Here is an 18,558-nt window from a genome sequence, read left to right as displayed (position 1 = left end):
GAGATAGAAATCGAGAGAGAAAGATTCACTCCAGGCTATTATTTTTTTTTCTCTTTGAAAATAAAAGAAAAAAAAGAGAAAGTAAAATAAAATCTTTTTTTTTTAATTATTTTCTCATTCTTTTTCTCCTGTCTCATCTTCTCTCTTATTATTTCCCGTAAAGATGAATAATTATTTTGTTCGAACCTAATATTAAATACTGATGTGGTAGTTAATTTGGAATTATTTGCATGAAAAAGCTCCTTATTTATGTAACCAATAGTTTTAAGCTCTTTAATTTTAAAAGGAATAGCCATTAATACTCTTTTGTGCATAATTAATATAGGTAATGTGGGTCATTTTTATAAAGATTTGAATACATATTTTAATAGTATTAAAATTATATTTTTTATATATAAATTTAGAACATGAAAGTGAGGTTCTTTTATTGCAATTTCAAAACTAAAAACGCAAAATTAATAATACTACAATTAAAAGGTTTTTCGGGTGCAAATTGTGCAATGATTTGAGAGGTACTATTCCAGCCAAAGTGCTAATACAACCCTAAGCAACTAAATTAGTTGGCATGTATGAATGTTAACAAGTAAATCGACGTGTCATTACTATACCCACAAAAGTTAAATGATGCCTTATGTTAGCTATGACGTGAAACTTTATCATATATAATTATCAACCCAGACGTAGATATTACTCTACGATTTACTCAAGCAGCACGTATTTTTAAGAGATAATTACACATAAGATTAATGAACTGTTGCACTATTTTAGATAGATCCCCTAATTTATTCAATTTTCATGACAAATACATTTTAATTATGTACAACTTTTAAAATATCTCTCCTATTATCTATCAACTATTATATTTGAAAAATATATTATTTCTTATCAATATAAATATACTCTTATTTGATATTTTCCGAAAATAAAATAAAGTCTCTATGAAAATGGGCTATAGTTTAATAATTTAAGCCCTATCTTTTATACCCAATTTGTATATTTTTATAAGCAATGTAATATTCTTATCCATAACCAGTGATTGTTTTCGTAAGCATGTATATATTAATATATATGGTGTTTATTCATCTACCGTATGATTGTAACCAAGTAGGTTTTATTTGCAAGCAATATGACTTGTCGTCTACGTTCACTAATATAATCATAAATAGTAGACACCATAGTATGCAGATCGAATATTTATTAATCGATCTTCGGAGATATATGTTACATAAATAATAGCCAATTACAAACGGCCACATATAGAGTTTAGGGAAATCCTACAAAGACGGCTTCAGCGGATCTGCTTCATGCGATGACGTGCGTGTAGGAAAAGCCACTCTATTTGCCGGGTGCCGTACGCCCGTGGGGCTCGGTGTTAGCTAATAGTTACACACCTTTACTAATTACGGGGCCCACCTCCCAACTATAATATGATTATATCACTTTATATCCCTTCCTAATTTTATATTTGTCTCCCATCATCCATCAACTAAGCTAATCCATACGTTAACACTAAGAGGCTCCACATATCATAATAAAATAAATCAAAGAAAAATTCTCGCCCTATCTTTATTCTGTGAGTTATAAATTTACAAAAAAGGTAGGGGGTGGAGTGCAATTATTGTGAATCTCCAAGCAGACCAGGGTTTGAATAAGTTATCTTAACACGCGGGCGGGAATAAAGAAAGGGGGCTGGGCATTCTCGTACCATGCGGTGAAACCCCATGTACGAGCGCACGCACCACTGGCGCATTTTAAAATCGCGCGCTGTGGTGTGGATTAGCTCTTGCTTCCCGATCCTAATCCACGGCTTTAGGCTGTCCCTTCCCGTCCCAGACAAGGCCAGGGTGAGGGGTGAGGGGTGAGGGGTGCGGAGGGGGGTGGTTCGAGATCGGGGAATTCACCGACGCGTGGCTGGAAAGCCGGCCGCTTGCCGCAGGAAAAGAGGCCAACTTGGGAAGACTAGGCTCGGAAGCAGCGGTCAAGGGGGTAAGGATTAATAAGGAGGGTGTGATAATATAGTACGCTCGTGGGTGGATGGATAAAATTATTCGAGGGAAAAGAGATCCTTTGGCAGTTACCAATGGCAAGTTGGCCGGACACCTGTCGCCCTCTGGTTGGAGCCGGGAGGACACGTTTCGTGATATGAGTGGATCATGTATTATTTCCAATATTGAGTTATTTTTCTTTTAAAGTTGAAAAGAAAACTATATTTTAATGTGCACGGTCAATAGCTAATCACGTGCCCCGAGCTGAAATCTTAGCTTGTCTTGGGTTCGAAAAGAATTTGAGTCGGCACATTGAGCTTAGGAGCTAGGTCGAGCTCGTTCGTAACTAAGTTCAGCTTGCTAAGTTAAACTAAGAAGTTTTAACCATTAAATCTCACTAACGGCTGGACTAAACCAGCGGCTCGGGCTCGGGCTCGAGCTGAGTCAAGCCTAAGCTTAAATTTTAGGCAGAGCCGAGCCTGACCTAAAAGCCGGCTCACTCAAGCTCGGGTATATAAACGGTGATTCTCAAACCCTACTTCCTTCTAAATTCCCAGCCTCCACCGCTCACTCCCTCCCAGCCTCCGCCGCTCACTCGCTCCCAGCCTCCGAATCCTCCGAGAGTCTGATCCCTGTTTTTTTTACTAAGCCATTGACCCGCCGCCTCCTCCTCGTTCTTGTCCCCCTCCTTCGCCAAGCCGTCTCCTCGTCCTCCTCCTTCGCCGGGCCGCTTCCTCTTCCTCCTCCACCGTCGGGACCTCAAGCCTCCTCCTCCGTCGGGACCCTCAAACCCCCTCCTCCGCCGGCAAATCTCATCCAGTCATCGTCCGTCGGGAAGAGGTTTCTAAGCATTGATTAATATTATTGTTTACATCTTAATGTGCTCGCTGATTTGTCAATTTATTGTAGCTAATCATTTATTTAGATCATAATGTAAATTCATGTGAGAGATTAGCATTGATAGGTAGCTAATAATTTTTTACGTCTTAATGTGCTCACTGATGTCTCAATTAATTGTAGCTAAAGATTTTGCTCTGCTTGGAGATATGGTGGAATATTTGTAAGAATTCAACTCAGAAAGACTGAACTCTGAAGTTGCTAAGAAGAAGATGTAAGAAATCTCAATACATTCTATTTGATACAAATGAATACAAATTGATCTACGCTAAGCATATTTAGTCCTTCCACAGTGATAAATTTTTTAACTTGCTATGCTAATAACAACAAGAATATGTTGTCCTACACAAAAATAGTATATCTACCATCCTAAGAACATTCGACTCTCCATCCAAATCTAAAAAACAAGACACAGAATCACCAGTCTCCACACCGGTACACAAGATTTGATGTACCTACTACAACGCAAGTCGATCATAACAACATACCAGATTCTAGAAACTTTTCGATAATAAATACTCGATCACAATAAAATTAAAATGGCAACCAATTCCAAAGAGCTCGGGCATCCACGGTCAAGATTGCAAGCGCGATGCGGAATTTAACCAAAGTTTAAAATTGCTACTGCTAATAACAACAAGAATTCATTGTCCTACACAATTCATCCTAAGAACATTCAACTCTCCATCCAAGTCTACAAACAATCCACAAATTCACCAATTTCCACATTGATGCACCTAAAACAACACATCCGTTGTGCTTTGGTTAAATCTCAATATATCAGCAACTTCAGAGTTCAGCCTTTCTGAGTTGAATACTAAATGCTACTTTTTTGGACTGTTCTTAGCAGGGACAATTAGGAGCTCTTATTACTACAGTGAGTTGAGCTAAGTTCGTACATAAAATGACTGCATTCTTCAGATCAAAAAGTTCTTCAGGTTTGTGATTTTGAGCCTTGCCTTGTTCGTTATGCTCAAATTGTTTTACATCCATTGCGCTTCAGTATTTATTGTTATTACCTCACCAGTTACTCTAAAAGCTTAATCGGTTAGGTAATGCTAATTTTTATATTTTATATTTAACAGTCTTTCTCACTTTCAAGTTGATATATTTTGATGAGTCTAAGAAGTGCGCTTGATGTAATGGATGAAGGTTTTTATATTTTAAATAATAGATGGGTCTGCAAAGATTTGAACTCGGGACCTCTTGCTCTGAGATCATGATCTATTTTAATTGCTTAAATTGTTAGAAAACGATGATCTTTTTATATTTAACATTTGTTGCATATATGATAGAGAGGTATTCCAAGATTTTTATGAATTTTATTGCAACTAAGGCATGTGTTGTGGTTACAGCATAACGTCATACATCTCAAACTGCATTGCTTTCAATGTTGTGCCAATATTTTCTTAAACCTGCCCATATAAATGGTACTTTTAGGTAATTAGCATTTTACAGATCAATGAATCATTGAGAATTTAAACATTGGACAGAGAAGTAATTTGGATAACAAGGTTAGAAGTAGTCCCTTGTGATAAACTTGTTACTGGTTACCTTCTTAACTCTGATGCCAACTGTGAAAACATGCTGCTCTTGTGTTCCTTATCAGCCATTTCTTTTGCATCAATGTTTTAAAGGCGGATATAATGTTCAGGCAGTCAAGGGACTGCACGGTGCATATGCGTAAGGTGACTATATGTGTAACATCTCTTGGAATATTTAGATTGGTAAATATCTACAACTAGACAGGAAAGCTAACTAAACAGAAGGATTGGAGAATAAACATGGAAAGTAGACATTCACTTCTCTGCAAGACCTTCTTGTTTTCTCATAACCAAAAGCAAAAAGGACCTGACCTTGAGCAAAAAAGATCTGACCTGGAATATCCATAACCAAATCATGTCCAATAGGGCAAAACTGTCATGTTAAGATGTGAAGGCATGAAATGGGGCAAAAGTAACCAAAACCTGAACACCACGTGTCCTGCATGGACAAAACTGAAAGCAATGAACCTTGATCTTAGAATTAAGGACATGAAGGTATGAACTTGAAGCTTGGGCCTGTATAGAACTCTCTGCGTCTAAGGTCACCCTCTTCAGTCATGACTCTTGTCATTTCATGTGCTTTTTCTTTTTCTTACTGTGAGTCTATGATGATTTCATTGTGGCCTGATGCATATTGTTGCCATGATTTATAATCTACAGTGGGCCGTTCATTATTGGGTAGCCTTGGCAACAATCTGCTTGGAGTTGTTAAGAAGCCCCAGGAGGCAATGGCGAGGATCAGTTCAAATGATTTATTTTCTCAGGTACTTCCTTTATTTATATTTTAAATTTCTCATACTTGCGTGGTTTTGTGAGTTTTAAGTGCATTAATGGCAGTTGGAGATATTTCTTGTCTATATTCTGACCTTGGAGAATTCTGCTTTTCCTTGTTACTGTTGGACAAAATAGGAGTGTTAATATCATATGTTTTATCCTCTGAGCATATTGGAGTCCATCTCCATGAGGACCTCTAAGAACTGGTCTCAATCAAAATTCTCTGACTTGTAACCTGTTTCCTTTCAGAAAATTTTACAGAAATGACCAACTTTGAGGATGCTGGTATCTCATCTATTCAGTTTCTCTACTTGAACCGTTCACGGGTCCTTATCTTAAAACCTTCATAACCCCTGCTTTTATTAATGAATCATGAGTCACCTACCTTGAGATTTTGCCTCTGTCTTGTTACAAAAGGAAGTTCAGTAAGATTTCACTGAACTTACTTTTTTTAAGGGATTGTTAAACTACATGGTTGTACATCATGTTTGAAGATTTCTCAAGTGACTGATCAGCTAATATTGAGCTGCTCTACTGAAGTTTAGTCTTTGGTGTTTTCTTTGGTAGGTAAAACGGAAGCATTATCTAATACTTGAAATACCATGTAGCAGGTGAACTTCTATCATATACACATTTCATCTGACCCCATGAAGCAACCCTGTGATAATTATGAACATGGAAAAAAATCCAGAGGAAAGAATGTGAGGTTTAATATTTAAAGAAACCTCATCTGTTGACATGGATAACAAAGTTAAGTCAAAAGTGTCAAACTAAACACCGGAAGGGGTATAGATTACTTCAACATTGAACACCCTGTTATTTTTTCATTGATGCTATTGGTGTCTTAATAGTTAAAACAATATCCTACCGTTTCAGCAACAAAGAACATTCATCCAGATGAGGACCAACCTGAAGGTGGTGGACAATTCTGGTGCCAAACGTGTTATGTGCATACAAGCACTGAAGGGAAAGAAAGGTGCAAGACTGGGTGACACTATAATTGGATCTGTAAAAGAAGCTCAGCCCCGTGGTAAGGTAAAGAAAGGAGAGGTGGTGTATGGTGTAGTTGTACGCGCTGCCATGCAACGGGGCCGTTGTGATGGCAGTGAGATCAAATTCGACGACAATGCTATAGTCCTTGTCAACAAGCAGGGGGAACCCATTGGCACTCGTGTTTTTGGGCCGGTGCCCCATGAACTCAGGAAAAAGAAGCATGTCAAGATCTTAGCTTTGGCTGAACACATAGCTTGAGGCATCCAGCTCTTCGTGCCGTTTTACTTAATAATCTCTTGGGCTCTTCCTAGCCGCCATTGATGTTGATCTTCTGTTCTCCAATTCTGCTAGGTTGTCCTTTTCTGTTATGTGTTCATGCAGAATTTGCTACACTGATCTTTGTATTCAATGATGACCATAATGTACTGAAAAGAAAAAACATAGGATTGCTATTCTCAACTGCTGTTCTATCAAAGGTTTTTCTTCTTGTATTCTCAACCCTCTAACTTTAGTGCTAGTCATCACATGCCAAGAATGTGAGAAGCTGACATGGCATCAAATACACACTCGCAGGAATTTCCCAAACACTTGCCATCACCCTAACTTTCCTCGCAACTCCAATAGGAGACGAGACGACGAGCGTTGTCCGCATCAACAGCATCTAGATTTAGCAACTGCTTTAACCAACTTCCCTCTCTCAACTCCCACCCGTCCTTCCCTTCTCAAACTTAGTACTTGATAAAAATAAGTAATCTGAAATCACAAAGTAAACTCCCTTTTACTCTCTCTCTCTCTCTCTCTCTCTCTCTCTCTCACCACCTTAACCCATCAGAATTCTGAAACTCCCAAAGAGAATAAAAAAAGAAGAAGAAAGAGAACCCCATTACCAACCCAAAAGACCATACCGAGTAGTGAATGGATATTAGGCATGGAGACGGAGATGCATATTTTGGAAGTCTCTCCCCTCATGGTAAAGACGAAGCCATGCTCATGCTCATGCACCAGCAGTAGCAGCATTGAGTACACCAGCCTCAAGGATATCCTCCTCCTCGACTCCCCGACCGGCGGCGGCGGGAGCCTAGGGTTAGGTCAAGATCATCATTGCTTCGACTCGTCTTCGATATGCATCCGCAACCAGCTCGTCAAGCACGCCGCCTCCGTCTACCTCCAGTCTGCGGCGGTCCTCGCCGCTCGCAACCAGAGTTGCATGACAAGCTTCTGGCGGCAGCTCCAGTGGCGGATGCAGCAACCGTGCGGCTGGCGAGACTGCGTCGAACTCATAACGTGGTCGGTGCAAGGCGTCTTCTTCTTCCTCGCCGGCTATGCACGTAGGTTTTGGGTCGCTGCCCGGAGGACCACCAGTGCTTAATGTATGATCCATGCATGCATTGCAATGGTTTTAATCACTACGTGAGTTATGACAACGTCCTTTTCGCCATGCAACTATATTTCCTTTTGTTTTTTTTAATACGTACGGCAGCCGATCCTTTTAATTGCATGTCCGACTGCAGAAACTTCCTCCATTCGGAGTACTTGGCAGTATTTTAATTTGTTATTTACATATTTCACGTTAAACTGTCCACCAATTGTAATCATCCTACGGGAATTTTCACGGAACTCCAAGTCTGCCCTCATTCATGGGTGTTGTGATGAAGGGGTTTGGAGGATATATATATAATATTCTAATATTTCATTTTCTTTAATTGTACGTCTTGTGGTATATAAATGTATATTTCTATTTGTAATTTTTATGGTATATACGGAAAGAGTGGCTTCCAACTTGATTAGGGTGTTTGGACGCTTGTAGAGTAACAACTATGTAGTTAATTCTCATGCTCTTTGACCACATAAACCTACGTTAACGTCAATATTGAGCTAGAGAAAGTGCTATAGTTAATATCATTATTTGATATAATACGGAGCTAGATGCATAAGCAATGATCCAAACTAGTCACATCGATCGAAAGCAACCATTCAATAAAACCCCATTTGATTGACCCACCTTTGACCTCTTAGCCCAATTATATATTAATAAAACAACTAGGGGTAACGATACGTTAATAGTACATACCTGAAGTCTACTGCATGCGTTGACTCCACATACATGCTTCTCAATTGAAACAAACCCTGCCCTCAGTATACTCAGGTGTCTTGCACCCATAAATGTCCATGTCATGTCTACCTCATGCATGCCCACATAGTTTATGATATATATATATATGTATGTGCGTGCGTGCGTATGTACATATGAGCTAATTAGAAAGTCCAAGGGAGTGCAACCAAAGTGGGCATTTGATCCAGTTCTCGAAGCACTGGCTTTGCTGTGTACTTGGAGGGTGCTCAGAAGGGCCCAAGGGGAAGAGGCTAAGTAAAAGTTGCATCCGAATCCGAATTGGAGAGAGAGTAGCACGCGATATTGCTTCTTTGTCAGCGGCGTGCGGTGGAGAACTGGGAAATAAAGCGGAATCGTATGCATGTTACCACCCGCCGATTCGCATGCAAACAGTGAGACCACAACAGAAGAACAAGATAGATGAATTATAAACAATAATACTGTGAATCTTTGACTCATCTCCCTTGACCACACGCGAGTCGACTCGGATATATATATATAGCTTCTTTTCTTTCATGTATACCCTTCTACAATGTCTTATTTGAGTCTATTTAACCCTCGAACCTAATTAAATTATTAAGATTTCATTAAGGTAACTTTGAATATATATACACCTTTATATACTTTTATTAACGGGTACTAAAGGAAATCCTTGCAAAGTTTATGGGTTTTAAAAAGTTAACAAATAAACATGAAATTTAAATGGGTATAAACGAGAATAAAAGATTTTAGAAGGGTATATATGCCAAAAAATAAAACAAATCTACCACAATGGTTATATTGTGGTGGTAGAGGAGGAGGCGGAAAACGAACCGCCGCGTGAGAGAGAAAATATGAAGCTTCTAAGGGCGTATAAGTAAAATGAGATATAGTTAGGTGTGTAAACGCGAAAGGTTTCTTCTTTTTTTAAAAACGTTTTTTGTAAGTAGTGTGTAACGGCGTGAGGAGTGCGTCCGTTCCCGAGAAAGTAGGGTCAAACGGCGGCGGGGAGGACGTTAGCTGTCGGGCTGTCGTGACGGACGTTTCCTATTTGTGGAACACCGTTGTCGACCTTTCGTTTACCGCCCGTACTAGTAATACTTCTATACCTTTTTATATTTGCGTACATCTTAGCTTCCATCTTTTTTCTCCTCCATTCCGCTCTATTCTCTCTCTACTCTCGTGGAGGTCAGAGATTGCCGGTTTCCAGAGACCACCAGCCCCTGCAAAAAGCTACCAAACCATGTCTCTTTGACTCCCAAAAAGAAAGAAAAAGAAGAAGAAGAACAACTCTATATAACTTAACCAAAAACACCCCCCCTGGGCTTCTTGCTCTCCCTCCCCATTGTATCCATCCCTTACCCTTTCTCAGATTGGAAGTTTCTGGAATCAGCTTACTAGAAAAGGAGAGACCATGAGGGTGGTGGAGGAGGAGGAGGAGGAGGAGGCCGAGGTGGAGGTGGAGGTGGAGCTGATGGTGATGCGGGGCGCCTACGAGAAGGTGGCGCGGATGGCCAGCGGCAACGCCGTCGTGGTGTTCAGCCTCAGCGGCTGCTGCATGTGCCACGTGGTCAAGCGGCTGCTGATCGGGCTCGGCGTGGGGCCCACCGTGTACGAGCTGGACCAGATGGAGCGCAGCGGCGGCGGCGGGAGGGAGATCCAGGCCGTGCTGGCGCAGCTGCTGGTGTCCACGTCGGCGGGGCCGGCGGTGGGGCCGGCCTCCACGTCGGCGGTGCCGGCGGTTTTCGTGGGAGGGAAGCTACTGGGAGGGGTGGAGAAGGTGATGGCGTGCCACATCAACGGGTCGCTCGTGCCGCTGCTCAAGCAAGCCGGTGCTCTCTGGCTTTAATTTAATGGGAATAGGATAGAATAGTCAAATCACTTTGTCTGACTCTATCTCTATATATGGATGAGATCTATCACTCTGATGTATATAAAGATCGATCCATCTTGATGCTTTGTTTAACTTTTTTACATGCAAAAGAATATTATGAACAGCCTTCCACAATCGACATTGCTCTCTATCTATTTTAACTATAACTCATCAATCCCAGTGTTAATGCATGCATGCATGCATGTATTCTTCTTTTTTATATCCAAATGCTAAATTCTAGGAGAAAAAAAAACTGTTGGAATCTATACATTGCGTGTATTATCTCTTATCCTGCCATATAGACAATAATTAAAATGTGATTAGGATTTATTAGAACACCCACCAATCTCTCTCTCTCTCTCTGTCTTCTCTGTCTGTCTCTGTATATATTATATATGTGTCACAATAATAGTGGCATAATACCTGTGATCGAAGTTGGTTAAATAAAGGTGGCTGAAGCTGTGAAGCAGCATCACTATCAGTCCTTGTAACAGGCAATACGAAAAGCTAGATAACATTAAAATATTCGTACTATCCCCCCTCCGCCCCCCCCCCCCCCCCCCCCTCTCTCTCTCTCTTCATCTCTCTTTCTCTTATATGTCCTGCACCTCACCTCACTCGGATTGTACCGGTCAGTGTTAGACGGACATGCCGGGGCCCACCATAACAATATGTCCCGGGCCCACTTCTCTCATCCAATCCAATACTAACGCCTGTCGTTGTTACATGATCACATAATATTTTAGTGTTGTGTGGTCAAAGACTCAAAGGTGTTACGTAGTCCGGTCTAGTTTCCAAGAACAGCCCCGGCACGATGCTGCTCTTCGGAAGGTGTGAGCACAGGGGGAAAAGAGAATGATGAAGAGAGAGAGAGAGAGATATGGGCCATGTAATGAGTGTGTTCTTATAACACAGGAATTCCATTCTGTGCAAAAGATCTCATCTCCTCATGTCGTCGTCTCATATGGGCTTTCCTTGCGGTTTCACAACTAACAGTGGAGACAAGGCAGCAAGCAGTCTGTTCTGGAAACGATTAGTTATCAGTTAGAGTGGGTGGTGGGTGGGAGATATCCATCTGGAAAGATTCTAATTAACATTATTAATCGTCCATAGATTAAAGGGGATAATTAATGTTTTAATAAGGCTTAGAAAAATGTATCAAAATTATAATGTTATACAGTAATTATTATTATTTTTTAATTATGTAAGATCCAACCGAATTTATTCCTTCTTAATAAATAGGTTAGTTAAAATAAGCAATTCCCCGTTGTTAAAGTTTGAGACTCAATCTCTTAGATTCGAGAAGTAGGACCGTGATTACTCTCCCTTAGTGGTTGAGCTTTATAGTTTAAATTAAGCTTATCATGACAAAAGTTATAGATTAGATACTTGATATTTATTTCTTATGAGGGTTGACTATGTTATCTAATATATATATTAGTGAAATTTAATTTTATAATTAACTTATAAACTCATAATCTATTAAATAGAAAGAAATTTTGAAAACCTTCAAATATTTTAACATGCAATGGCCTGTAGATTAAGGTCTCTTGGATTATTAAAAGAGTGCCAGTTCCGTAGTTAATGCGTTTTTGGAAATATTAATAAATGTTCACATTAACAAGAAGAACACAACCGTTATCTTTTTCACTAATTAATAAATGAATCAGAAAAATCCCGTGATGCTTTCAGACGGTTGCTCTAGCAATTTCTTAATTCACGTTGCTGCACGCGTGGCATAGAACGATTGCCCCCTCCTAGAGTTTGCTGTTCGGTGCCAAACAGTGCAATGGAGAGGGATCAAGATTGTCCTAACTAAGGGCATCGGATGATGGGACCACATCTTCAAACGCAATCCTAGCCGCACGTTCGGATCTAATCCCCTTTTGATGGCGCCTCTAATGGATCTTAGGAAGGGAATTAATCTCTAATCGTGGTCATTAATTACCACGTACACAGAAGTTTTCAAATTTCAAAAAGGCAACGGTCGCTTCGTCTCTCTCCTAACCTCTCCCCTTCTCTTTGCCACCCAAAGGACGAATCGATCGCTTCTCTTTTCCACTTCTTTTTATTTCAAATCCTTCTTTTTCATTGTAATTCCACCTTTTTTTTTTATCATTTGAAAATTCTTGGCGGCATTTTTCTTTCTTTCTTTGTTAAAAAAAAAAAGGCGAGTTCTTGCAGTAGGACAATGGAGCGAAATGGAGAAGGCCCATCTCTCAGTTGCAGGATAGGTGTGTTTCCTTTCCTTTATTTTGTAAGTTGGGTCTTTCCATCATCGAAGAGTAGATTTTTAATGAGTCTTTGGAGTACAAGCTCTTTAATTTCAACTACCCATTCTTGGGCAGGGGTTTCTCCGAGGAAAATGATCAAGAAGACGGTCAAGATGGCTGATACTTGTGATTACATTCCTTATGATACAACCAACCGTGAGTTTTTCTACCTCTTTGATGCTGAGTGAGATCAGAAACCTGCAGAGAATTCTTTTTTCATGGATTTGTGAGAAAAAAAAAAAATATATGAAGCCTTTCTTTTGCGATTTCTCCATAATTTTTTGCAGACCATTCCACACATGAGATCTCCGAGAGGTCTCCAGAAATCACCTTCTCCACCGCTTCGCCTGATGTCCCCTGCGAGCAAATGCAAGAAACCCCGGATTACATCCGAAGAGGAACTCAGAGGAATAGAATCGCACCCATTGAGCTCTTTTCAGCTACAGGTTCTAATAGATCTAAAATGGGGGACTCACCTGCAGTTGAGCTGGAATCCTCTCCAAAAATGCCACCTTTGAGTAAAGATAACACCTTGCAAGTCTCTCTCAAGGATGGAGTTATACCGGAGGTCGGCGATAGCTTGATCAACATAAATGCAGGTAGTGTTGAGGAACCCGCAGCTTGTGGCAGCATGGAGTATGCAAAGGATAACTTCTATACTGGTGGAGATATTATCACAACAGATGCAATAGTTGGGGGTGGTAAAGGACATCAATTGTACCAATCTGCTCGACTTGGAAATTTTTCGTATGTGCTCAAGAACCTTGAAGCAGGAGACTATCTTATAGACCTCCATTTCGCGGAGATAATAGTCACAGACGGTCCTCCAGGAATGAGGATTTTTGATGTTTATGTACAGGAAGAGAAGGTGAGGGTGTTTTAATGCGACTTAATATAACAAACGAGAAACTTGTATGGTCTTTTTTACACTATGATGTGCCTCTCCACAGGTTATCTCTGGCTTAGACATATATGCGAAGGTTGGTGGAAATCAACCGCTTGTAGTATCAGATCTGAGAGCATCAGTTGTCAAAACCGGAGGTCTGTCAATTAGATTTGAAGGATTAGTTGGAAGGCCCATTATTTGTGGTCTTTCAATTAGACGCAACACTGCTGAAGTAAAGGAGGAAATTTTGAATCTGAGAAAGGTAATAGAGAGAGAGAGTCAATAGTTTTTTAAGAAGTGTGTCACTGAATCTTGAGACCAAGTGTTAAATTATACAGGACGAATGCTACAGCTGTAGGGAGCTGAGGAAAGGATATGATTTACTCTTGAAGGATCAAGTAGAGAGAAAAAGAGCATTGGATGATTTGAAGAGGGAGAATGAGCTCAAGAGTAAGGAATGCCATGAGGCTTGGATGTCACTCCAGGAGCTACAGACGGAGCTAATGCGCAAGTCGATGCATGTTGGTTCTTTAGGTACTACAACATTTTTACCAGATTGCACTTCTTATGAGAACTTTATAAGTGATACTTGTGATTTATGCAGCTTTTGCTGTCGAGGGACAAGTGAAGGAAAAGAGCCGATGGTTTCTATCTCTACGAGAATTGAGTGAGAAATTCATAGTAAGATTGAAAACTCTCTCTTTTTCGCGCACACGAACAAATGAAGACACACCAAGCACCATCCTTCTTCACATTTCTGCTCCCCTAAAAGTTAGTTTTATGTCAACAGTTGCTGAAACTAGAACATGCTAAGTTATCAGAGGAGGCACTGGAGTACAAGAAGTGCCTTGCAGATGTTACTCAAATGAGCACTGCTATCCATGGCTCGAGTATGTTCTCTTCGACTCACTTCTAATGCAGAACATCAGCATCACATTACTTGTTCTGAGACATAGGAGTTGTATATAATTAAACAGATTTATTGATAGTGTTTCTTTTCCTTTTGCTTCTTGTATTATATCTGCACTTGTTGATCTGACTAACTAGCTGGTCGTCTTTTATTGACCTGACCAGTGGAGCGCTATGTCAACCTAGATAGGGAGTACAAAGAAATAAAAAATAAGTTCATCGAGGAATCAAAGGAACGAAAAGATCTATACAATAAGCTTGTGGAGCTGAAAGGTTAGTTTATACTTGATCTATACTAGTATCAGATGAAATGCTTAAGCCAGTAACTAATCAGAACTAGTACTGCTGCAGGTAACATTAGAGTCTTTTGTAGATGCCGGCCTCTAAACGTAGAAGAAATAGAAGCAGGAGCTTCTATGGCCATTGATTTCGAATCCGCAAAAGATGGCGAGCTTGTGGTCAGAGGTCATGTATCTTCCAAGAAAGTTTTCAAATTTGATTCTGTCTTCAGTCCTGAAGATGACCAAGGTACTCGATTTATATCCAGTTCTTTCATTTAGATTACAAAATAACAACCACAATTGTGGGCGATTCAAAATTTTTGAACTTCATGGACAGAAAAGGTATTTGAAAAAACTACGCCTTTTGCAACATCGGTCCTGGATGGATACAATGTCTGCATATTTGCTTATGGGCAGACAGGGACTGGAAAAACGTTCACAATGGAAGGAACAGAGGCCATTCGTGGAGTCAACTATAGGACTCTTGAGGAACTATTTCGAATCATCGATGAAAGACGACACCTCTTCCATTATGAAATAACTGTTAGTGTGTTAGAGGTCTACAATGAGCAAATACATGATTTGCTGCTATCAGGATCTCAGCCTGGAGTAGCTTCAAGAAGGTAAACCATCAGTATTAGAAGTAAGACATATGAGATATGAGATATATGGCAACTCCCTTTTCACTATTGTTGCTTTTCAACAGGCTAGAAGTAAGACAAGTTGCAGAAGGAGTTCATCATGTTCCAGGACTGGTTGAAGCTCATGTAAGCAACATGAATGAGGTCTGGGAAGTTCTACAAACTGGCAGCAAAGCCAGAGTTGTTGGTTCAACCAACGCAAACGAACACAGCAGTCGATCACACTGGTTAATCCTTTTTTCTCTTGCATTCACATATTACTAGTGGTTTTCTCTTAAATTTCTATGAAATTAGTGTCAGTATATGCTGGAAGACTTAATATCTGAGACCTTATGTTTGCTTCAGTATGCACTGTGTGATGGTAAGAGGAGAGAATCTGCTAAATGGAGAGTGCACCAAAAGCAAGTTATGGCTAATTGACTTGGCTGGGAGTGAGCGAGTCACAAAAACAGATGCTCAAGGAGAACGGCTGAAGGAGGCACAGAGCATCAATAGATCACTTTCGGCATTAGGCGACGTGATATCAGCTCTTGCAACTAAAAGCCCACACATTCCTTTCAGGTTGTGCAATAAACCCATTAGATGTAATTCCGTTTTGTGACTTCCAAACTGCCTGTTTCTGATACTTGAATCACCTCTTAAATTTTGTAGGAATTCAAAGCTAACACACTTACTGCAAGACTCTCTAAGTAATCCTTTTCCTCTTCTAGCTTTCATTTAGACATTTCAGTCAGCCTTTGCTTCTTCTTTCAGAATAAAATGTAACTAATTCAGAGTTGTAACTCAGGTGGAGACTCGAAAACTTTGATGTTTGTGCAGATTAGCCCGAACGAAAATGACGTCGGGGAAACCCTTTGCTCATTGAATTTTGCAAGCAGAGTGAGGGGTATTGAACTTGGTCATGCTAAGAAGCAAGTTGATGTTAGTGAAATGTCCAGATACAAGTTGATGGTACCAAAAAACTTCACATAATTATTATATGTAATTATAGAGAATTTGCCAAACAGGCAAAGAAAGACTGCCTTTTTCTTATGTCTCATCCTTCGACAATTTCTTTCCTACAATTTGCCAGGTTGGGAAGGTCAAGCAGGACAACAAGAATAAAGATGCTCAAATAAAGAGTATGGAGGAAACAATTCAGTCTCTTGAGATGAAGAACAAGGCAAAAGAAATGATAAATAGAAGTCTTCAAGACAAAGTATTTATATTCTTATCCTCCTTTACCAAATCTTTTATCTTTTTCAATAGATTAGTTTACATAAATCAGCTAGCTTGCTATTTACGTTTAGAGTCACACTTTGTTTTAATTCAAGAAAACACAATGTTTAAAACCTCAAATCAATAATGAATTACCAAAGCTATATCCTGCTTGGTATCAGAAAATTCCACATGTTTCCAAGAGTTGCCATACCAATCTTACTGATCAACTGCTACCATGAGTTTGCTTCGCAGGTTAAAGAGTTAGAATCGCAGCTACTAATCGAAAGGAAGCTAGCAAGGCAGCATGTTGACACCAAAATAGCTGAAGATCAATTACAGCAGCAAACAGAGAGGGAAGAACAAATCATTTCATGGAATCCAACACTAGAAAGAAACCACAATCATGCTGTAGAACAAGTAACAGCATTTAAAGACGCTGGAAATTTAATGCAACCGCTCACAGAGAACAATAGCTTCAGACCCATGCCATTCCCTCCAAGTGACTTCAACTTTCTAAAGCATTTCCCCCCTCCAAAGGACAAGGAAAACAAGCCAGAGCTAGCTGAAGAGCAAATCCTAAGAAAAGCCAGCAGAGTTTCCTTGTGCAATACATTTCACCGTATTCCTACCATTCCCGCTCCTCGCCGCAACTCTCTAATTCCTCTTCCTACCATGAAGGCCACAGGGGCACCCCTTCCGGTTCTACTTAACGACATAACCGAGAATTCTTCGCCACCATTTTGTTCGCCAATTCCAACTACTGATGACAAGAATGGTGCATGCAGGAGTGAGGTTCGCAGAAGTAGTAAGAAGATTAACAGCATTCTGCGAAGAAGTCTACAAAAGAAGGTGATCATAAGATCGCAATTACCGCAGTCAGCCAGGAGGGGGACTGCTCTTCAGGGAATTGATAAAATGCGAATCTCGACCGGCGGCAGTGCACGTAAGGCTCGACGAGTTGCTGTCAGTAATGCTGCTGCTACTACTACAGCACATGCAGATAGAGTAATGCAGAAGCAACAGCAGAGGGAGAGAGGGTGGAATCACAGAGCAGCTGCTAGGAATATCTTCTGACTTGATTGAAGTAATCTCATCCATTTGCAAACTCCTAGATATGTGTTATGAATTGTTTGAATCTCATTTCCTTCAATGAGATCATAGAATTCTGTAGGAGTGTTGATTAGTATGTAACTACTTTAACATATACTGTACTCTGTAACTTCTTGCTCTCATTACAGCCTCTTTTCGGGAAAAGTTCTGAGCAATACTTTCAAGACATGAGAATGGAAGCTAATATACTAATCGTACTGATGTAGAATAAAGATTAGGATTTCTTTGTTTGCACGTATGCATTTTAGAAATCTCTAATGCTGATATGTGTATGTATACCTCCAAAAACACCATGCTTTTGTATACAAATTTTTTGGGTATAAATATCGGGTTGAGTTAATTAATCATTAAATTTTAAATAATTTAAATTTTTTTAAAAAAAATCATGATTTAGGTTTCATGAATTCTTATTAAGAGTATCTTTATCTTATTTTATTAAATTACTGAGACTTAATCTTATATTTTATTAAAATTTAAACGATCATAAAAAAAATTTATGGAGGAAATTAAAATAGACTATAGTTTTTTTTTTTAATTTGGCTACTTGTAGTTGGTGTTTCAAAAAGATTGATCTATGTGTTCAGTATAGGTGTGCTCGATAGTTAGAAAGTGGAGTTTAATAAAGTAACTCATTTTCTTTTAGAAATAAAGTTACAAGGATAAAATAAAATTATTTATCGAACGTGAGAAAGCTTTTTAAAATAAGTAAAAAAAGTTATAACCACTAAATATATCTTTATATATTTAGTCTATGATTTACCAATGAGTTCTCCATACCATCACCATAGTACACACCTGACTAAAGAATATATATATATATATATATATATATATATATATATAAAAACCGGTAAAGGTTAACATATATATATATAAAAACATATCTCCAATATCGGATTAATTGTTAGTAGACACTAGACATCCACCGTTAACAGAAAGACGCTTACTTTTTGAGTACGTGGATGACGGGGCAAATATCATCTCACTCCTAATGGTCACACCACCAAAACAGAAAACTGACACAATAGTTATTAAATATGAGACTATAGATTATACAATTACCAAAATGACCACAAAACAGTAGTGTCATCCAGCGTAAT

At 39.4% G+C, this 18,558-nt stretch overlaps 3 protein-coding genes across 6 annotated transcripts; all 3 read left to right on the top strand.

Moving 5' to 3' along the window:
- The first annotated feature begins 2,523 nt into the window (after window positions 1-2,523).
- Window positions 2,524-6,652, top strand: LOC140763414 (large ribosomal subunit protein uL14mz). 4 transcript variants are annotated; one of them, XM_073101598.1, is made up of 5 exons: window positions 2,524-2,825; window positions 3,006-3,096; window positions 3,733-3,820; window positions 5,087-5,190; window positions 6,077-6,652. In XM_073101598.1, exons 3-5 carry the CDS (start codon window positions 3,787-3,789, stop codon window positions 6,449-6,451), a joined length of 513 nt encoding a protein of 170 aa, XP_072957699.1. In that variant the 5' UTR covers window positions 2,524-2,825; window positions 3,006-3,096; window positions 3,733-3,786; the 3' UTR covers window positions 6,452-6,652. The 4 variants fall into 4 exon arrangements, with proteins under 4 accessions (XP_072957699.1, XP_072957698.1, XP_072957701.1 ...); XM_073101597.1 differs by having other exon boundaries at window positions 3,730-3,820; XM_073101600.1 differs by lacking the exon at window positions 3,006-3,096.
- A 2,843-nt stretch (window positions 6,653-9,495) lies between these two features.
- On the top strand, window positions 9,496-10,252 carry LOC140763628 (glutaredoxin-C9-like). The gene has a single exon (XM_073101906.1). The coding sequence runs from the start codon at window positions 9,700-9,702 to the stop codon at window positions 10,132-10,134; it is 435 nt and encodes a 144-aa protein (XP_072958007.1). The 5' UTR covers window positions 9,496-9,699; the 3' UTR covers window positions 10,135-10,252.
- Window positions 10,253-12,167: 1,915 nt separating this feature from the next.
- Window positions 12,168-17,646, top strand: LOC140763625 (kinesin-like protein KIN-14R). Its single transcript, XM_073101902.1, has 16 exons — window positions 12,168-12,392; window positions 12,507-12,587; window positions 12,719-13,299; window positions 13,382-13,579; window positions 13,656-13,851; window positions 13,922-13,998; window positions 14,108-14,207; window positions 14,392-14,499; window positions 14,578-14,754; window positions 14,845-15,130; window positions 15,214-15,375; window positions 15,494-15,709; window positions 15,800-15,837; window positions 15,936-16,099; window positions 16,221-16,346; window positions 16,601-17,646. The coding sequence occupies exons 1-16, from the start codon at window positions 12,350-12,352 to the stop codon at window positions 17,420-17,422; spliced, it is 3,375 nt and encodes a 1,124-aa protein (XP_072958003.1). The 5' UTR covers window positions 12,168-12,349; the 3' UTR covers window positions 17,423-17,646.
- The last annotated feature ends 912 nt before the right edge of the window (window positions 17,647-18,558 follow it).

The sequence above is a fragment of the Typha angustifolia genome, chromosome 7 (assembly GCF_048772165.1).
Source record: "Typha angustifolia cultivar Huaian chromosome 7, ASM4877216v1, whole genome shotgun sequence".
Classification (NCBI taxonomy): domain Eukaryota; kingdom Viridiplantae; phylum Streptophyta; class Magnoliopsida; order Poales; family Typhaceae; genus Typha; species Typha angustifolia.
This window is presented reverse-complemented; position numbering and strand designations above follow the sequence as displayed.

Excerpts from the sequence above, each read along its gene's own strand:
- LOC140763625 (XM_073101902.1), top strand. The coding sequence starts at position 12,350 with ATGGAGCGAAATGGAGAAGGCCCATCTCTCAGTTGCAGGATAG. Across the intron at positions 12,588-12,718 it reads TCCTTATGATACAACCAACC|ACCATTCCACACATGAGATC; the intron begins GTGAGTTTTTCT and ends AATTTTTTGCAG. Across the intron at positions 13,852-13,921 it reads GATGCATGTTGGTTCTTTAG|CTTTTGCTGTCGAGGGACAA; the intron begins GTACTACAACAT and ends TGATTTATGCAG.
- LOC140763414 (XM_073101600.1), top strand. The coding sequence starts at position 3,787 with ATGACTGCATTCTTCAGATCAAAAAGTTCTTCAG. Across the intron at positions 3,821-5,086 it reads CAGATCAAAAAGTTCTTCAG|TGGGCCGTTCATTATTGGGT; the intron begins GTTTGTGATTTT and ends TATAATCTACAG. Across the intron at positions 5,191-6,076 it reads CAAATGATTTATTTTCTCAG|CAACAAAGAACATTCATCCA; the intron begins GTACTTCCTTTA and ends CTACCGTTTCAG.
- LOC140763628 (XM_073101906.1), top strand. The coding sequence starts at position 9,700 with ATGAGGGTGGTGGAGGAGGAGGAGGAGGAGGAGGCCGAGGTGGAGGTG.